Below are 22,328 nucleotides of genomic sequence, written 5' to 3'. Positions count from 1 at the left end.
GGAAGCGGCAACCCCGCGTGCTGCTCGCGCGAAGGTTGCTGCTGCGTAGGGATGGTGTAGAGTGGCGCACACAGAGGAGAAGAGGTCGCGGATCGGGTAGAGCGGTAGTGGCTGTGGAAGCAGCAACACGTAGTACACGGTAGCACCTCGACGAGGACGCACACGCTTGTATACGTCGCTTTGCTAGTCGGTAGACTCGCTTCGAGCCAGTCTCATTCGGTCCAGTGGCGCAGTCGCGTTACGGGGATACATTTTTCCGTATCTCTCCAACCACTACCAGCATCCGCCACCACCACCATCACTACTACCAACGACACTGTTACCACCGCTACCACCACCTGCACCGTCAAGCGTGTCAACATACACGGAACGTCAGCAGGACCACCGGACCAGCATCGGGTTGTTCCTGGACGATAATCGTACAAAAGTGAGGGTTCGCATCCTCGAGACAACGCGAGGTGAGTAACCGGTATATATTTTTCTGCATATTTTTACCCGATCAGCGTCCGTCGATCGTTGAGCTTGAAAATGGTGGCTCGTTTACGTACGCGGTTTTTCGTCCACCGAAACGACCGCGACGCGACCCTTCTTGGAACACCATAGCGTTTCGTTCCACGCGCTCTCTGCTGTGAATTCCCATCGATTTTCCACGGCAAGACCCGCCCTGTAATTTAACGTTCTCTCCCTTCTCTCTTTGTCTGTCTGTACTTGATCATTTTTTTTTTTTTTTTTATTTTCACCCATACCCGTCTGACGTTGAAGTTCATAGAGACTTTAAGGGACATACGAAGCGCGGTCGTATAATTCCCTTGGTTATCGAGTCTGCGGATCCTTTTTTGGGCGAACGCCGCGAGTGTTTGCCGTCGACGATCGATGGACTCTATCGGCTTCTCTCTTTTACCCTGTATCTTCGAATCCATGGATGGTCGTTTCTTTCTGACGCGATACCGTTCGCTAGACGCTCGGCTCTCGATGGACCACGCGTCTGTATCGATTCTCGATAGAAGAAGACGATCGAAGTCCGATCGCGGTCGAGCGTGATTCGTGAAACTTTTCAAAACTTTTTTATGAGGAGAAATCATCAGTTTTTTATTTAAACAATTAATGATACATAATAATTTTTGTAGAGTATATAATTATCATATATTCTGTACATGTTTGTTGTTTACGTTCAATCTTGGTGCGCGTTGTTTTTCTCGCGTAGACGCGAGGACATCGGCCTGAATCTCGAATTACCGCAACAAGCGAACCCGGTATAACAGAAAGAATTCATTGAAAGAAACTTTACGGTATAAAAGTAGTTCGAACTTTTACGAGATTGAAAATGTCCGAATTGATAGGAACCGTCGAGGTAAACAGAAAACAATAGCGTAGCGTATGAATTTTTATTTTACCGCGACTTCGTGTTCAGTATTTTTCAGGGAACACTGCGAACTTTAGCTCTTAGGTTAACAAAAAAATCTAAGCCCATTTGGCTTTGAGGTTAGTCTTTATACCTTTAAAGGGCGATTGGGCACGAATGAAGCATACCTTTACTCTTATCTCGGGTTATTCTATAAACTCATCAAGTTTCATCCAAATCAGTGAATAAGGGTTGGTGATGTCTTTTTTGTTGGGTATTGGATACGTGAAAAGACCAAATTTCTTTCTTTTTGCGGGAAATGTTGGGAATGAAAGTAATATAAAAACTAGTGACCGATATGATATTTTTAATGGGCACGGTGCTTTAAAGCCACGGTATTCCATAAAAAGGTACAGCACACAAGGTAACGCGCATTGACTTGTACCTACACATACGCGTCTCGCCTTTTCATGCAACAAGCTTCTCAATATGAAAAGTGTAATACACGTTTATCTCGAACAACATGATGGAAGCCGATGTTTAACGATTTTTTCGAGCTGCATCACCCTAGTGATGCAAGTTCCTGTTAATTCATTAAAGGATATCGAGTGAACGATGTGATGTTGCAACAACCCTTTGAAAAAATATGTCGATTATTTTTGTTTACTTCATACTTTGTAAATTCAATTATCTTGCTCAGAGTGAATCAGAAACACGAACCATACAAGCATAAACTGTTTCCCAGACTTTGGACGTTAACAGATGCGTTTCGCATCCTTCACCTCCAAATTAGGGCGGCGTATTTTAGGGACATTTCCGTCCCTTTATGCCCAACGAACATTATCGACTGCTGTCATACTTGTCCGTACTTTTAAATCTCACACTCTTTCTGTACTCATCTTTATCCCCTTATTTGTTGCCAACAGCACACGGTAACCCATCTTTTGACGAAACCGTGCCCCCACTTAGCTTGACTTCGATGATCTTACGGGTACCAGTGTGGCGAACCATACAATATCAATCATAGTGTCCGTTCGTCTAGTGTATTTTATAATTTCAAATAAATTATTGAATATTCGAAAGCTTTTATCAGATGATTATGTTAATTACTTTAACGCTTTTATTAAATAATTAGATTTATGATATTTGCTGCGGTTGAACTTGGACTCCAAAGTCAGTGCTTTTTCACTAGACGAACGGACACTATGATTGATATTGTACAGTATGCGACATAGTGTCCGTTCGTCTAGTGAAAAAGCACTGACATTGGAATCCAAGTTTAACTGCAGCAAATATCATAAATCCAATTATTTAATAAAAGCGTTAAAATAATTAACATAATCATGTGATAGAAGCTTTTTTTCACTAGACGAAAGGACACTATGACGCACACTGTACATACAATTTATACTACAATGTTAGGAACTTTTTCGAGTTTGCAACTATGTTGCGCGCGGTAAATGTTTTTACTTTTGTTCAGCAGATGGCACTCACAATAGACGCGCATACACTTGAATTGACATTCAGGGGGTTGATTTAACGGAGTCAGTAAACTGTAGCTTTAGTAGCGTGAGAAACGCGAGACTTTTTGTTCAAGGTTTAATAGTTTATTGCATAGTCTGTTTAAGCGAAGATCAAAGAGAGGTTAGGTATTGCTTTTTTTTACATAGAAAATAATTTCATGGCTATCTTATTTATAATTATAACGGTGTGAAAAATGGTGAACCAATTTCGAAGGGACGCATAGGTGACAAAAAAAGGCGTGCCCGTGTGACCGATACCGCGAGAGAAATTATGGTCGATGAAAAAAGAGGAGGAAAAGGGTCGACGTGCTTCGCCATCGCCAGCGAATTAAGTTACACGGGAGCAATTTGAGGGGAAATTGCGTGCAATATTTGCCATTGTCGTGGTAGAATCATATTACCCGCGCACGCGCACGCGCGAGACGGTTGAGGAGAGAAAAAGAACTAGGGAATAGAGTTCTCGGCACCATGTGACCGATTCACGATGTCGTGTTCCACCGCGTTGAAAAAAAAAAGAATTTCACCGTGACACTTGCACGCGTATTTTTTCTACGAAATCTCGCGAGAATCTGGATTTTCGCCTACGGAAACTATCTCGGTTTTCTCTCGTAGCCCGTACGAATATAACCGGATAGCTTGTGATGTATGAGCCTTGAAGCCCGAGTGACACTCATTTTGTGATTTCCTGCTTATCGTGGTGTCTACGTTTATTCTTAGCACCGCTGACATTTGTTCCTCCACGGTGGAGATTAGAATTGTAAGGCGGCGCGAATTAAATTACCATTGAATTTCTGATCGTTCGAAATTCAAATTAATTTAATCGTCTATGTTTCTTTTGCACGTAACAACGGGGGAGGGTTTTAAAGAAGAAAAATTCCAAATTTTATCCTCGTTTCCATGAAACCACCATTAATTTTTTATAGGTGTTATACTTATTAAAGTATGACGGTTTAATTCTGGGACACTCTGTTCATATTTAATCGTGTCAAATTGCGTACGAGGGTTCATACGTTTCTTCAACGTCTATTAAGAATGTGGATGCATTTAAACATATCATGGCCCTATTACCACGCCATATCTCCCTCTTTAATTAACCTCAATTTGTGGTACATCTGGTGACATAGTTGCCGCCAATTTACTGACGTTTCGCCTTCTCCAAGCAGTTTGTCGTATCGATAATATCGCTCCATATCGCTGGTATCGCGTTGCTAAATTGTCAGCGAGATATATCGATCAAGGGGGTCGACAATCGAGTCCATTGTCAATACCTATCTATCCGTACCATCCCACGCGTATAACTATGAAACCTGTTTGACCGGATAGTTTTCTATTGAACAGAAAAAAAAATTCATCTATGATAGCTTGGTGATACGTGCCAGCTTCTCTTTTTATAGGTAAAGAAAGGAACAGAAGGGAAGTCTAATAAATGAGAGTGCACATGTTGATACAACAGTCAGGTCAAATAGAAATATTTGAAATTCAAATATTGATTGATAAAAAAAAAAGGAAACAACGCGCGAGGATGAATCTATACACAAAACATGGTTCCCTGAATTCTATATATGGTAGATTCGTGAACGAGCGATTTACATGTCGCAGCTGTTCAATTATTCCAAAAACGCGTAACATTCTATGTAATCAATTCTGGTAATCTATCCAACAACATAGAGTTATGTAAATGAATTAACCTTTTGTCCCTTCTTTTTTTTTGTACATTATGTATTAGCCTTTTCTTGTTTGCCAGGAAGTTTCGTTTGAGTCTTCCGTCAAGAGATTCTAACCTCTTTGAATTTCAATGCACGAACTGGAGGCTAGATATTCATGATATTCCTTTCCGCTTTTCATCGATGATTTTTATCCGTTCAGAATGTATAAAGTGATTTTAAACAAAAATATCGAGCCTTCGGTTTATCGTGTACGGTTCGAAAGCATTAAGTATGGTAACCTAGGGTTCCCTATGTCAGCTGTCCCTAGGGCCTAGGGAAAAAACCAATTATTGGTGGGGTGGCTCTTCACTGGTGGGATCTCTTCCTATATTTCTTCTTTTTCTCTTGGGAAAACGTAGAAAAAGTGTCTCGCCACCCACCTTGTTAGCCTCTCCTTAGGATCTCCCTAGGATCTCCCTAGATTCCCCGAAGACCAAAGGCAAGTGGTGAAAGGTTTCTCCCCTTATCACGATTTTCGCTCGGTGTTATACGAACCCACGTTATCCGGGGTCTGCTGCAACCCCAGCTTCTAACAAGCATCGATTTCGCGGTTAAGTTGCTCGATAATTTATCGACCAGGCGTGCTAATGAATTCGATCCGTGAAACGTGCTTTCGTCGGTGCTCGTTGTTTAAACGTTTGCACACGGACGTACCGGTTAGGCATGCCTGAGATCGTTGGTAAATTTCTTCCCTCCAGGTAGTCTTGTTTTTCCAGCGAGTAAAGCATTTCTTGCCGTTCGACGATGAATTTATTTGCTTAGCCGGAAACACGTTCGAGAGCCGAGTGTGTTTGCCAGAGGTAAATCATTGAACGCTCGACGGAGCAACGTTCGCCTTAGAGCGTCACACAGGACGTAGATGTCACATAAAGCAGAAAATGCGGCTTCACCCGCGGATATATTGTATGTAAATGGCGCATAGTTTACGCCATTCCTCTACCCTTCTCTTACTTTCATAATGGACGTCTTAGCTTCCTCTTCCTCTCCCTCGACAATAGAGAATCTATTCGCTGTCTACAAGCTTTTAACCCTTTCAACGAACATATCATCGTTCTGTATACAATATGTAACAAGATAATAGGTACAAGTGTACGCATCTCGCTCTAATACCTGAACTATTTTATCCGTAAATGAAAAACATTGTTAAGGACGTTGCTCCTGAAACCTTATACTTCCCCTGATGATCTATCTATGCCGATAAAAAGAGGGAATCAGCGAATAAAATTCAAACCGGAAACTCTCATTATATTACGTCGACGTAGCTTTAACGAGCATTCCGTGTCGCGGCATGGTAAAACGACGCCGATCGTTGGTTGGAAAGAAAAGCCGTCTCGTTCGGTTTTCTCGAATCGCCGGAAGACACGGGTACCGGAAATACCGCGGGTATGTAAACTGGGATCGGCCCTCTTCTACCTCGTTTCGCGATCTTCCTCGAGCTACTAGCAGGGAAAATAGATCGTCCCGTAACGATCTCACGGTAAGGCGGTTCTTATCGCGGCTTAACGCGGCTCTCTTTCCCTTTTCCCGGTTTTTCTCTTTTTCATCGCCCGAGGAAACTACATCCAACGGCGACGTGCTGCTGGCATTGACGTGTCGATCCTATCTCTTAGATACCGCCTTATCGGCATAGCATCTGAATTTCGGAGCTTCTCCGCTTAGCGTTCGCCAGAGATAATCGCGCGTGCATCCTCTTCCGATTTCCTCGTGCCCTTCCGGTTTCTCGAACGTGTTTGGCGCCATTTTTCAACGAGATACATTAGCTTCCTGACCTTGTATCGAGTATTACGTATCGAAGCTCAGTATTTAACATGGAAGGTTTATTATGTTTTCTTGAATATCTGAACCGTTTTAATCCGCTAAAATATCGGTATAATTACTGGCAGCGATACGAACAGTATTATTAGCGTGCATGGTGCAAAGTATTATACACGCCCGCGCAGCGTTTCGTGTTGAAAGCAATTAATAGAGGAACGTAGGTAGCAGTGATATTTATGGCGGCAATAAGAACTAAGTAATTCTAATAATCCTGGAAGAAGGAGAAATTGTAAGCGGCCACGAAGACCAGGAGCACGACGCTCGCGAAATTGCCTTGGTAAATATTAATTTCTATACAACGTCGCGCTTGCTATCGCGTCGTTTTGTTGCCAAATTGGGGAAATGCATAGGTAACTTCGTTAAGATGCCTTCCGCGCGGTTCTCGGTGTCCCAATTAACCGGAGATAATTAATTGGGATCTATTGTTCCAATTGCATATTAATGTCAATTTGCATGGACGAGATCTCCTCCTCTCTTCGTCTACCTATTCTCCACTTAAGTGTCTCGTGCGCTGTACAAACAGTCGTCATTCCTGTTCCTCGCGGTTTCCACTCCTTCGTTTCTCCGCGAGGAATCAGAAAATTCTTGCGGTAATTCCGTTTCGTTTCAAGTCCAAGTAAATTATTTCCCTTCCAAATTTCTTTTACTATCGATCTCTACTTATGAAACAGTCTGTAGAGGTCGCTGATCGATCTAGAGGAGAGCCAACCGTACTTACATTTAACCCGAGAAAGACCTCTGACATCTGGGGGCCGTTCGAGACCCACGCGAGCGTAAATTGTTTCCACTTGAAATCGAGTAGATTTATGATGTCTCCGGTGGTGGTGGCTCTAGGGAGAAGGAGAAAAAAAACTCTTCTTCAAACAAACATAGTTCCATTAGAAAAACTCGCAAAGTGCATCTGCTGTTTTCCAATTTTTCACGCGACGCGACCAACAGCACCTTGGCGTTCGTTAAAGAAATTAAAAAGAGAAACAGAGTTCCGGAACGTTTTTAGCGATGGAAGATCCGTCGGAAGGACGGAGTGTAGATTCTCCCTAGGCTCTCCTTAAGTTCCCCTAGACTTCTCCATCAAACTTATTTTTGTCCAAACGAAGTCCACCAAGGAAAATTGCGATACAGATGAAGAAGACTTTTTTTTTTCTCTCTACGTAATTCGAACACGTTTCGATAAATTTATACTTCTCGATTTCTCGAGAAAATTAGCCTCCCTTTGGCTGTACCCGATAAAAGAAACGCTCGAAACTTCCGCCTCGATTGTAGGTTGAAAATTTATCAGGACATTGATAGGAATTACGCGGAATCGTGAAATTACGTCGCGATAGAGCAGGCAGTTTTCTTTGTGACGATGTGCGCTGACCCGAATTTTCGACTGACGGACTCGAGAAGCAAGTGGAAACAAGAAGAAACGGAGCGCTAAGCCAAGGGCCTTCCATTTTCCATTCACCAGTCCGTGTACTCGATTACAGTATTACTACTTTGTGAAGAACGCAAAGCTGAGTTACTAGAGTGAAAACATTGCCTGATGATATTAAAAGCGATTTGACTCTAACGTTTTTTTTTTCCAGTTAATATGTACTTAACACGTTCAACGCCACAGTGAAATTAGCCATTTTTTGTGGGACGTATTAAAGCACTAATTACTAAATTAGTAATTTCAATCTTCTATTTGCCATTTCACGTTATTTGTACCATAGCAATATTACTTAAAATAATGTTTTTCTATTGTTTTCTTTTAATTGCGGGACCGGTCACCGGTGACCCCCGTGGCGTTCAACGTGTTAAAAATACTCAGGGAATCGAATGAACGTCGGTCGAGAACGCAAAATGCGTGTGTCAGTATTTCGAGGGAAAAGAAAAGGTTGTGATAGCATTCCTGATACGGATTATCTTTAACCTCTGCCTGTTAACGTGCCTTTTTTGTACCCTCTCTCGTTGGTCTTTGTCGAAATCTTTGTCCAACGAAAAGCGTTGGAAACGTGATCCGTACCATTTTCCCGTATATTTTGAAACTCGAAGTTAAATTAACCAGGAATAACGTTGCAGGAAAATTAAGAAAAAAAAATTCTCTTTTTTTAAATTAATGAACACAATTTATCACCGGCGATTCGTAACATTTTATTATTCACCTCCGTTTATGAATAATTTACATGGCGAGAGGTTAGAGTAAATCGTGGATGATATTCGAGCTCATTCTTTCATAAGCGCTATAATACTTCTGTTATAGACAGATTTCAGGTATAAAGCGTTTTTCTTATCCGGCTACATTTGCATACCTTGTTCGAAGGGAAAGTTTTAATTGGAGATACTCCGGGGATGATAATCTGACGGTTTTTCAGCGTAACGATACGGTACTCGATGCAATCCGTTCGAAATACTGTAAGATCCCTCTGTATGCTCGCGAGTCCGCGCTGATTGCGAGCTTACGGAGAGGAGCGAGTCGAGAATTTCAGATTAATCGAATACAGAAAGTGGAAAGAATAGAAATTAAGTTAAATAAGAAAACTTCGCTTCATTTGTAATCAATGCGTAGGCGTTAGTGGAGGGGGAGAAGGTTTCGTCTTCCCGGACGCCTTTGGTTCGGGCCGGGGACCGCTAGGTGGCGTCGAGACGATCAGCGTTCTCGCTGACGGTCGCCCGGCAATGCATTTCCAATATATAGGAGTTCCGAATTTCGGTATGATAGGTGTCTGGGCACCACTGACGAGTCTAACAGACGATCCCAAGACGAAACGCTTTTTCTCCCCCTCCTACGAATAAAAATTTTCCTCGTCGGAACAAAGAGTAGATTTGAAAGTAGAGCTTCGAGTGGTACGCACGGTTCCATTTTGCCGTTTATTCGGGCCACGGGCAAAAACAGCTCTTTACAGGCTGTATCACCAGTAATATACAAGAAAAGAGGAGAGAACCGGTAACTAAAAATATACGAGCAGGCGGCTCAAAAGAAACGAGATAGCTTCAAAGGGCACTCGTAGATGGTTATATCAAAATTTCTTTTTTCTTTTTCTACAGCGAACCTACGTACATAAGACGATGAGTTAGTCGGAGAAAGATATCTGTTCCTATTTCTTTTATATTAATACACTTTCATTAACTGAATTATTCTCGGCATAGTTACGTCTTTCGGACGAAGTGTAACGAAGCAGGCAATACGCGTAATACCCATTCAATTAGATCGCATCATCGGCAGCATGACATGCATGTCCATACCCGGATTTCATCTGCGTCTAATGACTTCGATATCGAACGGTAATCCGCGTTCGAATCCCAGGAAACAGCAACGTGGAATGCAATAACGTTCAATACGTTCCTGTTATCCCAGGATCAGCGAGTGTATCCTGATCCAGGATAGAGTAGCAGAAAGTTGCGACGTTGGAGGAAAGAGATCTCTTCTCGAGGAGCAACCGCGACGTTTGCGTATTTCTGTATTCCATTGGAAACCTACGGTACATACCTTTCTCTAAATCCTCTTCAAAAGTTGTTTACCTTAAACAGTGAATAACTACGTCCTCGATGCATTCACGAAATGAATTCTTAGCTCTATTTGCTTTTAATGCTACGGATCCGTAGAGTCGGCGACGCACGGCATTACATAGACTCTCGGCTTTCGACTTCGGGACTTCGAACTTTCAGTTTGTCAGAGTGGAGAAATAGGGACTTAGAAACTTTTCCTTCACTTTGGATGCTCTTTGAAGTATGTTTCCTTATAGATACTAGGGATATCACTCCGAAAAGCTGACGACGCATGGGACTTAGCCCTTAAGTATGTAGAACTTAGGATTTCCAACCCTTGTTTCGAAAATTACGAAATAGGAACTTAGAAATTTTTATCTTTATTAGCTCGCTCCTGGCACTATGCAGATATCAAGAATCCGTCCGGAAGGTCGGCGACGCACGGTTCCAAGTGGAAATTCTTCCCTATGCTTCTCTTTTACTTCCTATATCTTTCTTTAAAAGACCCTTATCTCTCCATTCTTTTTCTCTGTTTCATAGGCTAGCTGGTCTTTTACTTTGTCACGAACCTGCCCGTTTTATTTCATACCTCCTCTGTTCATTGACATTTCAATTTTTTCGCTTCTATCGAACACTTTGTACCGAAGATCCAATTTCTTTGCTCGGCGGTCGGATGGAAGCCAGCCCTTTCATGCTTCTCTTTGATTTCTTGCCACGCCTCCAATATACCACCATGTTTTATTCTTTCTCTTGAAGCCATCTCTTGATAACCAACACTATCGTTTCTTTCCTTAACTAGTTCTATAGATGATCCTCAATTATTTTCTTTCTCAAGAAATGATCAGCGACGAAGGGGTTAATATATATTTTCCAGAGATAACTTCGAGTAATCGTGGAAGAATCTTCTTAAGCTCGAGAGCTTAACTGGAACAAGGAAAAAGAAGAAAGGGTTGTAAAGGTACAAGATACTCGTGGAATTTGCCGTCCAAATTCTACCTTGATACGATGGTTCAAACAAATAGGGTGGATTTTCTTGGGAATCATGCGTGTTCGCTGCACGAGATACGTACTTTTCACGTATGACATCAGCTATCACATCTCAGCCAGAGTTTATGCACCATGGTAACGGAACGCGGGAAGCTCTGTAAGCTTCAGAGCTTAACTCGGACAATGCTAAACCATACGTATAGAGAGAGGATTGCGTTTCCACGATCGCAGGGATCATGTTTTCCGACAATTCTCGGCAACGAAATTAAGTCAATCTATGGAGCTTTAAAATTTGCTCTGATTTAGTTAAAAATGCTTGCCAGGAATCGTCTATCTAAATAGAAAGCTATATTCAAAATACTCTGAAATTAATTAGCTTTATCTAACTGAAACGAACAACTGTTGATTCGTCGAAAGCAAGACAGTTTGAATGGACAGTATCGTCGGTGAAATATCGTCGAATCAATTATTATCACCGTCCAACGATTCACTGAATTTCTCCCAGACTCGATTTCCGACGTTTCACCGTTTTCCTCGTAACTTCCGCATCGAAAAGTGTCTCGTCGGAAAGCGGTGACGTCTGTGGCTCGAGTCCTGTGTACGAGCACGTGACAATGGGTTCGACGAGGAACTTCGACAAAGGGAAACACGCGTTTACTATCTCATTGTCCCTTCCCCACTTCGTTGCTCCCGATAATTTTGTCAATTCCATCCGACAGACATTTTCGACCGACCGAACTTCTCTTTTAACGAGAAATCAATTCTACTGTTAATTAGCCAGCTCTGCTGTGTTTAAATACAGAAATATCATTGAAAAGTGGAAATAAAGTGAATACGAATTCGAATTTTCCCGCGCGTAACCCTCTGCGTCCTAGTGGTGGGGGAAGACCATAAAGGTATATATACGAGGCCCCTTACGGTGCATTGTCATTCACCCCGCGACCGCGTAAGGGGTGAGACGGGGGACATTTTCCCCGGGGAAGCCTGATTCGATCGCGATTCTACGTATTCGTAAGATATCTGAATATTAAATTATTGAAACAGTCCTAGACCTGTCCCAGCGACGAGTATGCAATTCCTTGTCAGTCGAACGGGTATCTTTCAATTGCACGCGTTCGAGTCGTTAATTTAATTGGACTTCAGGGACGGATCTCGTTTCGTTCAACCTACCTACCTAACCCCCTTCTATTTCCTTTATTGCGCTTTTAGCTATGCAACATTTCCAAATCAGGATCGTTGCCAAGTGGGACACGGCACATTTCCTGCTTTACCACTTGCTTTACCGTTCATTTTATTTTTTTTTCCTTTTAGATTTTTGCGAATGTACGACGCGCGCTTTGATATCGCTAGGAAGTCCGACAAAGAGGACGTTCTTCTGCTATCGTGTCACTGATAATGCATATCCAAATATAGAGCGGTTTTTATCGTCTTAATTTAGCGTTATGCGAAAGTGGATGGAATAACGTGGATTAATTTTGTCGTAATATAAATTATTAACATATTTATTATAATAATTATTAGAATATTTAAAATTGTAGCTACTGAATCTTAATTATTCAGAACGACCAATTTGTCATTTCATGCTGTCGATATAATATTAATAGAAATTTGATTGGTACGTTTTATATTATACTAATTAAACAAGGTAACAGGTGGAAAGTTTGAATTCACATATGAGCATACACAAAACGATCGTATCCTTAATAATTGCAATTAAGAACTACGATACTGCGCACGGTCATTTTCATTCTAACAATCAACGCGTTAATAACATTTCCTATTAAAATGTTCGCTCGTATCGCTTTTTTTTTTTTTTTTTTTTTTTTATTTCTTTTCTTGATTTCGAAACAGCTTTGTGTACACGCGTCTGGTATCGAGTGCGCCAACAATAGTTATCAACGAGAAGATCCTCGACAAAGGTAAAAGTTTTCACCATTGTCTTCCGGTTTTCACAATACCGTGCTTCCGATAATTTTGTCAATCGACGCGACAGCCGCTCCGTTCTTTCGATTTTTATTTCATCGCATAGACAAACGGCAACTGTTTGAATCATTGGCACTTTCGAGGATCCCTTTGAAATTGAAATCACATCCGGTGAATTCTATTCCGTCGTTCGAATGTTAAAATAATAGAAGATTGTTGTTCGCTAAACGCCACGGTGAACGCAATCTTTCTTTAATCCAGCCAAGTTCTCCTCGAGATCCGGGCACAAAGATTTGAAAATTACAGAAAACTTCAAAAGGATCGTTGCACGTGTTTCTTGAACGCGTTCCTCTGACCTCTTATTATCCGCTAAGTCGTCTGAGGATATTTTCAAAAGAAATCCTCTCTGATACGTGTTCCAACAAAGAACTTCTTTCCACAAGCTCGCGTTACTCCACGACGTACAAAACCTACACAGTTTTCTTCGAAATTCCTTGGTACACGTATACAGGATGGTTTTTCTTCATTTTCCTGTCCTATGTTCTCTGTCATCTGGCACGGTTCTGTAAACAAAAGCAAAGACTTGGCTGGCTGGGCTTCACAGAGAGCAGAAGAATAAAGGACACGAAAAGGGTGGTTAGAGCAAGGGAAGAGGAATCTTTTAAAAATAGCTTTCTCCGCAAGAAAAAGCCTCGAGTGGGTTTCTTCTAATTAAACAGAATTTCCTTGGTTAACCACGCCGGCAAGTATCGCCCAGGATTTCCTTTTGTTCCATCGTGTTGGCTTCTATTTACACCAGGCCAACATCCGCTTCCTCAAAATCAGTTGAAATTGTCATCTGATTTTACGTCAACGAACTTCTCTCCCATGAAAATGGGTTGAATAAAAATTATCAAATTTTCGTCATTTGAAGGTTTTAATTTTGAAAGTTTCAAATTGAAAATCTTGAAAAGAAATTTTAACTATTCGAGTAGTCCTAAATCAATAAAACGGTTCGACTGATAACTTGCATCGGGTAGTTATCTTCGAAATGCTCGTTTCCGGTGTTGAAACTTCAAATTTGCATAAGCTTCCTGTTATCGTTCGTATCTCTTTGGGTTGTTAAAAATTGTACTCGCGGTGTTATTTCTGCGCTGGTAATGAAATTTTTTTTCACAACACGCTCCTTTCTTTTTATCACGCGAATGTTTTTCTAATTGAAGAGGAAAGCGCTTCCCAAGTAATAAGGGCGGAATCTCTAAAACGCGGTTTTCTTACGGTTCCGTATAGAAAAAGCGTCGAGTAGGACTTCCGTAATTAAAGAGAATTTTCCGTGTGACACGGTAAATTAACTTAACGACTTTCGTCGTCTGTTACGTTGGAGTTTTAACGATTCCAAATTTCCTTTTTTCGGTATTTACACAATTACCTTCCGACGTGTACGTTTGACTTTTGGAAAATGAAAAATTGTGTTTAAATCGTCCGAAGGATGTATAATGGAAGAATAATGTAAAACTCGAAATTTTATTGGTCACGTAGTAACCATTTCCTTGCGCGATCGTCCGGTATGCATCCTTTGGAAAATCGTTTTCTATCCTTGTACGAAATTGATTTTTCGACGAATGTGCCGCGGTGAATGCAGTTCTATGTACCATTCGATGCCAGGCAACATCCCCGAAAGCTCGAGATCCAGCAAATTCCATGATTTACAATCGAACGACGAATACGATCCGCCTAGAAAGATACGATACGAGATATATCTGACTCAGGAAATTGCTATAGCTGAATTTTCATAGTAACAAGCATATTTCCATATTCTTATTATACCCAGCCAAACGGATTTTGCAAGAAAACCGAACGCTTACAAAATATCATTTCATTGAAAATTTCATTTTACACAATATTCTTTACAAAAGTGTATCTATCAGAGCTTCTTACAGAAGAACGTTGTATTTTCTTTTTAAAACGTGTATTTAAAAATGTTAAAAATAGAATTTAGTCAGCAAAACACGTTGCTACTCCAGATATAACTGCAGATGGACTACACAACGTGTCCATGACTAAACGAATTCCAAAGATAAATTTCCAACTTCTACCAGGCCCCCCGAGTCGTAAAGACTGGAAAATTTATCTTCTGGGTAAACAGCAAATCTTATGGACCCTGAAGAGAAAACCTGGCTCTCCCTTAGCACCCGGAACACGTGGACGACAGACGATCGCTTTGAAACACGTGCCATGTGAAAATTCAAAGTATTTTGTGAAAAAGTTGTTCGTTATTTATTTTCTAATTAATGATCTCAACTCTCCCTTCTTTTTTTTGAAGGTTAATTTAGCAATCAACACGTTCTTTCGAATCACCCACTTTCTCGTTGCAGCAATTTTATCACGATACCCGATACCGAGCTCCTCGCCCCTGTTCAACCCTCGGTTTAATTAAGCGACTAATAGCTCATACACGTGAAAGGTGAAAGTGTGTTAGGTAGAGGCTTTTGAAGTCGAAATAGAAAGTTGCCAGGGTTATATAAGGAAATCCAAATCGAGATGTGACGTTAATTGGGTGCTCGCTTCTTTCGAACGCTACAGGGTGCTGCATATAATTAGGCCAAGGTATAAATTTATAAAACATAAGAAAAAAGAAATAAGAAGAAAATTATTCGATACGATACTTCATCTTTTTTTTCCAATAAAAAGAAAGGAAAGGGGTCTCGATAGAATGCAAAATTGCGGTATCCCTCAATATCGAGCAACCGAATTTTAAAGAGAAAAACCCGATGCTTTGTCCTTGCCTGGAATTTTATTCGGGTAGCCTGAATCTGGTGCCCTCAGAGGATCGCTTTGAAGGGTGCTCATTCGATACGTCGAGTTGCATATCATTCGCTTCTAACGGTTCCAAGGAAGGACCTTGAAACAATGATTTATGCGTACCGCCGTATGTGCACCCTTTACCGAATCAATCTGCAGCTTCCGTGGCCGGGATCGGTCAGGGCCGACGTTGAGCGTCGCAATTTCACCAACGCCACATCGAGGCACGCCGTTCCGCATATTTATGAGCCAACGACGCTTGAAAAAGCGACGTGTTTTTTTTTTCTCTCGAAAATTCGACGCTGGCAATATTTCGTCTCATCCGAAACTGGTATCCTATTCATTTTACTAGCTCGTCGTTCCATATAATTTAAAAAATATTTTTTCTCAATTTCCTGAAGCGTCGCATCTCGTTTCTCTCTGGTTCGTCAAGGCGCCATAATTCTATTTTCTAAAGCACGTGCTCTCCCTCGAGAATTCTTTCCCTTCGCTTTAACTCTTTTCTTCTTCTCTCGTTACTTTTCTCCCCGTATGTTTCTTCTATTCCCTCCCCTCGTTCTTCAATTTAACTTTTTCCACCACGTTCTAATTTCTTTCTTCCTCCCTCCCACACGACTCATTTCTTTCGATTTTTCTTCTCTTCTCCTTTCTCCTCTATTTTTCTCTCTCTCTCGGTCGCTTCGTTTTTCTTTCTTTTCACTGGCCGTTCTTTTCACCCCATAAGAATGCGAGCCTGTGCGAAATGGCACGGCTTGCTGGCTGCACACGATTCGCGGAACTGCAGCTGCCGTTCATTAACGTGCGGTTATTAAACTTTTCGTCGCCGGTTTCGGGCCGATTTGCCCCATTCTCTCGCGTTCCTACCTCGTTAAAATTCATTCTTCCATCGCGTACATAGACTTTGCCCGGCTATTTTCCAGTTAATCCTACTCTTTGGCTGTTCGCTCCCACCGTTTCGATTCGGAACGATATGAAATAGCTGGAAAAGCGCGTGATTTCTGTGAAACCAATGCTGCTTGTGTTATATTTTATTTTTCCCTCTCTTCGTAGACAATGCTGTTGATAGATCGAGTAACGTGGGATCATTGCAAATTAAATGTATTTAAATAATTAGAAAAAAAAGAGATTAAATTCGTGCAAAGTACTCTGTAAGTTTTCGAACTGAAAGAGTGAAACCAGCTTAATTATAAATTAAAAAAGTTGGAAGCTAGTTTCTCGCTCGTAACGCCGCGTTAACGAAGACAGTTGCTTCTTAAGATTAATTAACATCCCTTTCGTCGAAACGAGGTTATAATAACGTGGTGGGCCACGAGTTCTGCTGTGTAAAAAAAAAAAAGTAGAATCGTTACTCCCTTTCCTGTCGTTCGTGGATGACCTCCTTCTGTATATTTAATTATCAGAGAAAATTTCGAGTATGAAAATTTTATTTCAATAATACAGGGCACTTGATGTGAGAACGAATCTCTCCCTTGCATATAATAAAATCGTCAACGTGCAAAATGTTATTCGTCGTTTATTGGTCGAACAATTTCGATTGATTGCGCGACAAAGTAGCTTTGTAATGAGATAAACGTATCATTGTTCCATTGGCATTGATTGTCGAAATCGTTGACGCAAATGGAAAAGATTTCAGTAATTGCGGTTGCAAATGTAAGAGACAAACGAACGTTTCCTCCCGTAGAAGGGCAACGAAATTGCTTTAGGTATAATTTTCTCGCCCCCGCACTTCCCTATTAATTAACATGACGATTTAACTGGTGCATACATATACGTTACACCAGATATATATTTAATATTTCCCCTCTCATCCCTCAGGCACCCTTAAAACGAGCCACGATCAATTTTCATTTGTTTTCACCGAACCATGCCGTTCGTTTCGCGTTCGATCGAATATTAAAGGGCAAAGGGATCGTTTGAACTGTAGTTATAAATTAGTTACGTTTAAAATAGAAAGGGAGTTTTAATCGCAAAGAGTTTAAACAAATACAACGTGCAATTAAACGATCGATTGGGAGAGCGTATAAAAGAAATAAGAGAAAACTGCGACCCATTTAAATCTGTAACTGAAAAAACATTAGTTTTTCCCCTCGTAGCTGGGTCCAATCTCGCGGTGCACCGCGCGCTGCTGGCGCGAATGAATTGACCCGTAAATTTCCAACACGCCATCCAGGAAAAAATACGCGTGTTGGTAAAACGTTGGCGAAAATATTGCCATCGAATTCGGAGGATACACAATGGAAATTGATTTTCCCAACAGAAACTACCGATTGAAAGTGTTGCGCGCCGTCTTTGTTGCTACATTTATTCCTCGAAGCGTGAAAATGAAGGAGCAAAGAAATTGCAGAATTCTTTTAATACTAATTAGGGATGTGCGGGTACCCGATATTACGAGCTCGGGCTCGTCTGCATCTGCCCGACTTTATCCGACCGAACCCGAAATATTTTTTCGTCTTAACACATTAGTCTTGCCGCGCATCATTAGTACTAATGAAATTTACTTTCTTCGTTACAGAATGAAGCTGTGGTGGAGTTTGGCGTTAGTGGGCATCGCCCTGTTGATGGTGGCCGTGACAACCAGGGCGGAATCCGATCTCTGGGAAGAGGACGACACGGAAGTTCTCGTGAGAACCGTTCGCGGTACCAAAGAAAGAGGTATTTCGCCCTCGTCATTTTTCTAAATCGTATTCCAAGGTGAAATTTCAACTTTCAAGCAAAGGTTCTAAGATAGGGTTATTCAAGAAAAGGGTCGATCGAGCGTGTGGAAGAAAGAAGACGACGGATTCGAAAGCGCGGTATCGCGAATCCATAGCCCTGCTGATCGCACGGATGAAAAGAGCCCCTTTTGTCTCTGTTGGCCAGCTCTTTTCTCATCTTTCGAGCTTCCACTGGCCGTGGCCTACGGCCGAGAACACAATTGAAATATCATCCGACGGTTCGCGCACCGTTTCATTGTCGACTAAGATTATTTGGCCTTAGAAATTTATTCGGGCCAGGATCGAGCTTCCGTGCCACGGACCGGGGAGAGAACTCTTTCTTCCAACTCCTTTCACGGTGGAACAAGTCACGGAAAGAACGCGGCCGGCCGGCTGATGCCGTTGAAATTTCAACTTCGAGGATCACGTCGAATTACAACGTCGAGCCAAATCTTTGCCGGCTTACAACTTTCCACTCTGCTGCTTAGGCGTTTCACCCGACCCCTTTTTCTTCACCCCCTTGTCGCTTGTTTCGGGAACTGTAGGAAACTTTAGGTATTCGAACGAAACGCCATATTCGTGGCTGGAATACAAGAATTCGACGATGAATGAATTACCTCGCCCCACCCTCTAAGAAAAAAAGAATTTGATAATAATAAAATAACGTTTAAATTCGAGATAGCCAGAAATGATCGAAAATGATGGGCCTTTAATTAAGGGGTCTTCCTCTTCGTTCGGAAATTTCTCTGTCCACTTGATCGGTCGTGCCTTCAATTATCTTCATTGACGTTTCGCATCTGTTGACGCAGCATCCGGCAGCACTTCGTCGTGCAGATACGTGAAGGGTCAATGGTCGGAATGCGACTCGAAAACCAACACACGGTCCCGCACGCTGAACCTCAAAAAGGGCGACAAGTCCTGCGAGCAGACGAAGACTATTCAAAAGAAGTGCAAAAAAGGTACATCACGTTTGTTTCATTTCTTTTTCTCTGTTTCCGATATCCATCATCCGTTCTCTGGGATTCATTGTTCGAATCTCGGGGGAAAAATTGGAAACTTTGAATAGAATAATTAAGCTGAAATACGTCGCGTGTCCTTTACTAATTAATTCATTCGAGGTTTTTTTTTCCAGTAATTAATGCATACGAGAGGATCTTACCAATTATCACAGCGTTATTTCAGTTTTCCTACAAGACGCACGCGGTGCGTCGGCAGTTATATAGGGCAGATAATATAGGACGCACCGGTTGCGTCATCAATTTCTAACATATCGTCAAAGTTTGCTCCACAGGGAGGAAGGTGATTGGATAGAACTTAACTAACTCAACTAATTAACGAGAATCTCAGGAATATCATAATTAACGAAGAAGGAACACGTCGCGTTCCAATTTATAATCGAAACGTGTCGACGAATGATCGCATTTCTTTGAAATCGTTCGCTAAGAATTACTTGGCGAAGTAGCGAGGGAAAAAATAAACGACGAGAAACGTGGTCGTGATTAAAAACTCGTTAAAGTACCGCCATCAAATGCAGCCTCTTGGCATACACAAACCTCCTGGAGAACTTTTTAATTTAATGGACACCGCTGACCCTGCATCCCTTCTTTCCATGCGGCGTTTCAATCGAATTAAAAACCGTGATATTCGGAATCTAATCTGCTGACCTAACTTTCGAGATATTTTCGATCAATACTTTTAGAACTTTTCTCGTTGAAGGAACTGCAATATTTCTTTGCATCGTTATAACTTTGATTTATTTTTCCTGCCTGCCGGGGAACACAGCTTGCCGATACGAAAAGGGCACGTGGAGCGGATGCGCGAATCAGCTGATGACGAGAGTGGACAATTTGAAGGCGAACAGTGATGCCTCCTGCGAGAAGACGCGCCGACTTACCAAGAGGTGTAAACCAGAGACCAACACTAAGAAATCCACCAAAGGTATTGCCATTAATCTCTTTCGTTAACGTTTGAAAGAATTGACTTATGACATCTTGAAGAATTCGAAGACTCTTTCAGTAATAGCATCCGCCCTTTGAAGTAACTTGAGTATACGAAATCGATAACTAACAAGAAAGTTCAATTTTCCTGATAGCAGCTGAAAAGAAGGCAGTTTGTCGTCGATAACCTAACGTAAAAACGAAGGCGAGGTTACTTGAGGTTTTATTGAAAGACGCAACAACCCCTTTTGTCTGAAACCCTGTATACTCTCTGGTTATACTTGAGATTCACACTAGTGCCGCAGCATCTCCTCGCTTCGTCGAGCACACACTTGATGATGGCATTGACAGAGTTAAAGATAGCTTATTGAAACTTCTCGTTGCGGTCACGGACAATAGAGGCAATAAATGTTCCGTACAAATGTTTGAATAGAGACGAGAGCACACGCGTCTAGAAATGGACGTGCTCTGTTCCTCGTAATGACCTTTTTTTCTCTTTGAATAGATTTTCTCTTTTGAATGAACCTTTTTGTTCTAGATCATAAAACATCCTTACATCGTATAAAGTAATTGGAACGCGGCTTTTTCCCTTCAATTTACTCTTTTGAACAATTGCGATCATTCAGTCTTTTACGATTTGAAAAATTATTATCGACGGTCGGTAATTGACAAAATTTGTACGGAACATGCAGACATCATTACATAAATTGACAAATTTTGAATTATTCTAGGTGAACGATCGAACAAGAAATCGGGTAAGCAGTAAGCGAAGAAAATCGTCGATCGATCGCTCCAAATGGTACGCTACGATCTGTTTCGGCAACAGGCAACGAAAAACGCAATCTTATCTTTTTCCACGCGAAACTATATCTTCTTTTTTTTCAATGAATACTGTTTATAGCATGAACAAACGAGAACAACACGAAGATGGAAAAAAACGTTCCACAATCCAAAGTACTGGCAGTGATCGTAATTCAAAGAAAAAGCATTTTTAAGTACTTTGTCTAGGAAGTAACAAGTATCGATACGTGTACACCAGGCGCAACGATCTTCAATCCGAATTTTCCATTACTTTCAAATCGTTGGCTGTCGGTACATGTCCGACCGTCGGTAATTTTCAATCGTGAGTATTCAGAATTACCTTCGTTGTATGTGGCCAATATTATTATTAATGGTGATATGCCGATTTAAATAAACGCATAGGTTATCCTTAGCGATTTTTGCCGACGCTGAAATGACCATGTACCAATTTATTGCGTGTGAATATTATAATATGAAAACTATGTTATCGACGCAGTAGCATAGGTAAATATTCAATTTCAACCATTGTGTTCCAATTTTATCATTCGTTTCTTTGCATTTATTAGATTGTTGCGTAAGAAGTAATTTGTTAAGATGATAATATTTACGCGGATTATTTTTTTAAAAAACCATACGGTGTTTATTCGTTTTATCACGCTGTGCTACTGTCTCGATGATCAAACGACGATACAAGCTGTAATAATTATATAGCAATACGCTATGGTAAACGTGTAGTAAACGACTGCCGTTGAGATTCTTCACGAAATATATTCTTGCTAGAATATACATCGTTAAACAAAAACCCATTCACGAGTTTTCCACGCGTTACGTATAATTGTATGGATCATAGCGTGCATAGAAATCTCGGTTAGATGTAGTTACTCTTTCGAGACAGTAAAGAAATCGAAAGATGAAACGGAAAAAAGAGCAGATGATCGTACGGTCTCTATGTTTTTAAGGTACACCCGTTAACTTTCCTCGTCTTCCTCTAATTGAAAGAAGTCAAAAACAAAAGGGATGGTATTGATAAGGATCGTTTCAATTCATTCAATTGTTAAGAGTATCTTTCTTCATGCATATTTTTAACGTACGATTGCTTCAAAGTGATTCTTGTTCAGTTCGTAATCAACAGTGTTTACACTTAAAACCAGGTACAATATTTGTGACTAGAAATATATCTTCTCGATTGTCGCATAGATAATATACAAGTGTTTGGTGTTAACTATGACTTATACACCCAATGATTTCCAAACTTTTCGGGCGATATAGTGAATGATTTTGCGTTTAACATTGTTTAATCAAATTGTGCTAGTAAAGAAAACATTTTTCTATAATAGATGTATAATCAAAGAGGAAAAAGACATTTT

The 22,328-nt window shown here is 41.0% G+C and overlaps 1 protein-coding gene and 1 long non-coding RNA gene across 2 annotated transcripts; one reads left to right on the top strand and one right to left on the bottom strand.

The window, feature by feature from the left end:
• Positions 1-80: 80 nt before the first annotated feature.
• LOC114872329 lies at positions 81-21,856 on the top strand. Its single transcript, XM_029179417.2, has 6 exons — positions 81-458; positions 18,043-18,182; positions 19,033-19,182; positions 20,006-20,161; positions 20,892-20,959; positions 21,062-21,856. The coding sequence occupies exons 2-5, from the start codon at positions 18,044-18,046 to the stop codon at positions 20,924-20,926; spliced, it is 480 nt and encodes a 159-aa protein (XP_029035250.2). The 5' UTR covers positions 81-458; position 18,043; the 3' UTR covers positions 20,927-20,959; positions 21,062-21,856.
• On the bottom strand, positions 1,116-2,323 carry LOC114872332. Its single transcript, XR_003788749.2, has 2 exons — positions 2,063-2,323; positions 1,116-1,976 (listed from the first exon to the last, which is right to left on the bottom strand). It is a non-coding gene; the product is annotated as an uncharacterized LOC114872332 (long non-coding RNA).
• Positions 21,857-22,328: the final 472 nt, after the last annotated feature.

This window comes from Osmia bicornis, chromosome 5 (genome assembly GCF_907164935.1).
Source record: "Osmia bicornis bicornis chromosome 5, iOsmBic2.1, whole genome shotgun sequence".
Lineage (NCBI taxonomy): Eukaryota > Metazoa > Arthropoda > Insecta > Hymenoptera > Megachilidae > Osmia > Osmia bicornis.
Note: the sequence above shows the minus strand (reverse complement) of the source record. Positions and strands in the feature narration are given on the sequence as shown.

Excerpts from the sequence above, each read along its gene's own strand:
- LOC114872329 (XM_029179417.2), top strand. The coding sequence starts at position 18,044 with ATGAAGCTGTGGTGGAGTTTGGCGTTAGTGGGCATCGCCCTGTTGATG. Across the intron at positions 18,183-19,032 it reads TCGCGGTACCAAAGAAAGAG|CATCCGGCAGCACTTCGTCG; the intron begins GTATTTCGCCCT and ends CTGTTGACGCAG. Across the intron at positions 20,162-20,891 it reads CACTAAGAAATCCACCAAAG|GTGAACGATCGAACAAGAAA; the intron begins GTATTGCCATTA and ends GAATTATTCTAG.